Here is a 2,722-nt window from a genome sequence, read left to right on the forward strand (position 1 = left end):
TTCATGGACCCCCAAATTTTTTTTTTCGCTGACGTAGACCCCTTGCAGGTTGTCATAGACCCCTGGGGGTCGATATAGACCACTTTGGGAATCACTGCTCTAAGGTGTCAAATATCGATTGACATCTGATGTAAGTTCGAGCTAATTATTTTAGCAAAATATCGCTGGATGGCGCTCGCTTTTGATGTTCGCGTAGGGCTCAGGGAGAGTGGTAATTTCAATGTCTAATCAGGTCGTTAGTTCTGCCCCCCAGTAGCATATCTCGCATCCTAACCACCCCCTCGCTCCATCCCTCAGCTCGACAAAGATCGCTGCTAATCCAATTACAGCTCCATTCCCTCGGAGAGCACCGAATCTATTATTGCATAATGATAATATTCCATCGTCGGTTTATGTCGGGAATTGGTTTATTTCGCGCCGGGGCGCCGCGGCGATTGTTTTAATGGTGCGCCCCGAGCCTCCACCACCGCCTCCGCCGTCCCCTCGTTCACCCTTCTTCGCCCAGTCACCCAATTTTCGGGGCGCACAAATCGAATTTGCATGATGCGAAAATCGAAAAGTTACACACCGTGCACACTCGGTACGTCGATAACCTTCTGTAAGGAGCGCCCACCCCGCAAAACCGACAGAACAAAAGACACGGATTATAATAACATCGTCGGACGTCCAACTGGGAAATCTTCGACAAATCGAATTTCGCAGCTTTTGCAATTTTATTGAAACGAAAAGTCCGCCCCTGGAAACTCTCCGTACTTAATACGATTATTTTATTTTTGTTTTAAATCGATATTCTTATATCATTTTTACTCCAATTTTTTAAATAATCCTACTGAAATTAATTGGAAATCAAGTTTTAGAAATGTTAAATTTTTAAATGTCTTTATGTAAAATTTTATGTATATTGATTTGTGTTTGTTTTATGTTACAGAATGCAGCAGCAACAGTTGGCAGCGCAGTTGGCTCACCATGGAAACGGTCCGAGGCCGCCCCCGTTGAGCCCGGCGCCGCACACCTCCGACAGCGATAGCGACATCTCGCTGGGGGCGCATTCGCCACCGATCAGTTCACCAGGTCCGCTCCGTTTCGGTGCGACCTCGCCGACGCCGATCAGCACGTTCCGCTTCGGGCCGCATTCGCCGGGTCCGATGCCCGCCCAATTCCGCTTCGGCGGCGGCAACCCCATCTTTCGCATGGACCGGCAATCGCCGCCACCGCACTCTTTCCTCTCGCACAAACTGCGCCCCGACTCGCCGCAGGAGACGGCCGCCAACTATTCGCGCGCCGACGACGACAGTCCCATCAACGTGGACTCCACGGACCTGAAGAACTCGCCGCCTCCGCCACCGATCAACCTGCGGATAGCCGACCAGCTCCATCGGCATCCGGACATCCGTATGCCGGAACCGCTTCGACTGGGCAATCCTCCGCCTCTGACAGCGCCGCTCCGCATCCACGTGAACTCGTCGCCGCAGACGAACCTGCAGAACTCGCAGAGCCACCACGGAGGAATCGTGCGGATAGCCCCACCCAGTCCGCCGCAACCGCCACTCATCCACCGCCCCTTCTCGCCGCCGCGACTCACGTGATACCAATCCCCTGCTACCAACATAACCAACCTATCGATGCAATATTAATAATTAAAACAGAGAGAGAAAGAGAGAAGTATTCAACCTAGTGGCTTCTTTGTTTCCTCTTCCTCCCCCAACCGCACAACATCGACCGTAACAACAGTGACAATTCAATTTTGTGTAGATACCTTTTTCAGTTCGGGGGAGCGAAACGTCGTTCGCGATCTTTTGTTTTTATTTTTTATTTTGAGGGAGCGGAAAGTAAAAAGCGCGCGATTTTTTAAATATTCTTTTTTGTACATAGTTTTCATGCGCAACGCATACTATATATATAATAAATTTAGATGAAACAAAATATATATATAAAAATAAACGATATTACATTTTAAGCGATTGATGAAAATAAATAAAAACTTGTATAAATGCAGGAGGCGATCACACGATTAATTATTTCAATTATTTTTTTTTTCTTCTTCCAGCAACACCGTGTAGATAAACTCCAGAGAATTATTATATTATATATTGGTTATTATATTGTATTATATTTATCGAAGCAAAAAAAAAACGATCATTGCAAATAATAATATTATTATTAGATTATATTTATACTTTATATATTATTATTATTTTTTACATTTCTTTTGTTCTTGTGGAATAATTTGTACATAGTAAAAACATTGATGAGAAATATGAAAAATGCAACTGCGTACCTATTATTATAAATATTATATTACACATTGATATTACCAAAAAAAAAACAAACAAACAAACAAAACAAAACAATAATTTTTATTCAGATTTTTCGGCTTCGACCCTTCTCCAAAATCCCGAAGCCACAAATCTACAAGTTACCATAACGACCAAACAAAAAAAACACAATAAAAACGTAACCCTAAAACAAGTGTCAGATTTCAAGCAACGCAAAGCGGTAAGTAATATTTCTTTATTAAAGTATAAAAGCGAATTCACATTACTACTTGACAAGTTACTTGAAAAGTAAAACATATAATTTAGTATTTACATTTGTTCAATGCGATCTATATAAATAATTATATTTAGTTACATTACGATAAAAATTAATGAACATAATATACTCATCTCACGATTTACACGTTTTTTTTTACACTATTTCGTTTTGCACCATTTTTCATATG

At 42.3% G+C, this 2,722-nt stretch overlaps 1 protein-coding gene across 1 annotated transcript; it reads left to right on the forward strand.

Moving 5' to 3' along the window:
- Positions 1 to 928: 928 nt before the first annotated feature.
- Positions 929 to 1,900, forward strand: LOC108563003 (lysine-rich arabinogalactan protein 19-like; the record flags this gene model as incomplete). Its single annotated transcript, XM_017921536.1, has 1 exon — positions 929 to 1,900. A coding segment is annotated over one exon (658 nt), but the record flags the coding sequence as incomplete, so codon positions are not given.
- Positions 1,901 to 2,722: the final 822 nt, after the last annotated feature.

Source organism: Nicrophorus vespilloides, unplaced genomic scaffold (genome assembly GCF_001412225.1).
Source record: "Nicrophorus vespilloides isolate i.1.1-1 unplaced genomic scaffold, Nicve_v1.0, whole genome shotgun sequence".
NCBI lineage: Eukaryota > Metazoa > Arthropoda > Insecta > Coleoptera > Silphidae > Nicrophorus > Nicrophorus vespilloides.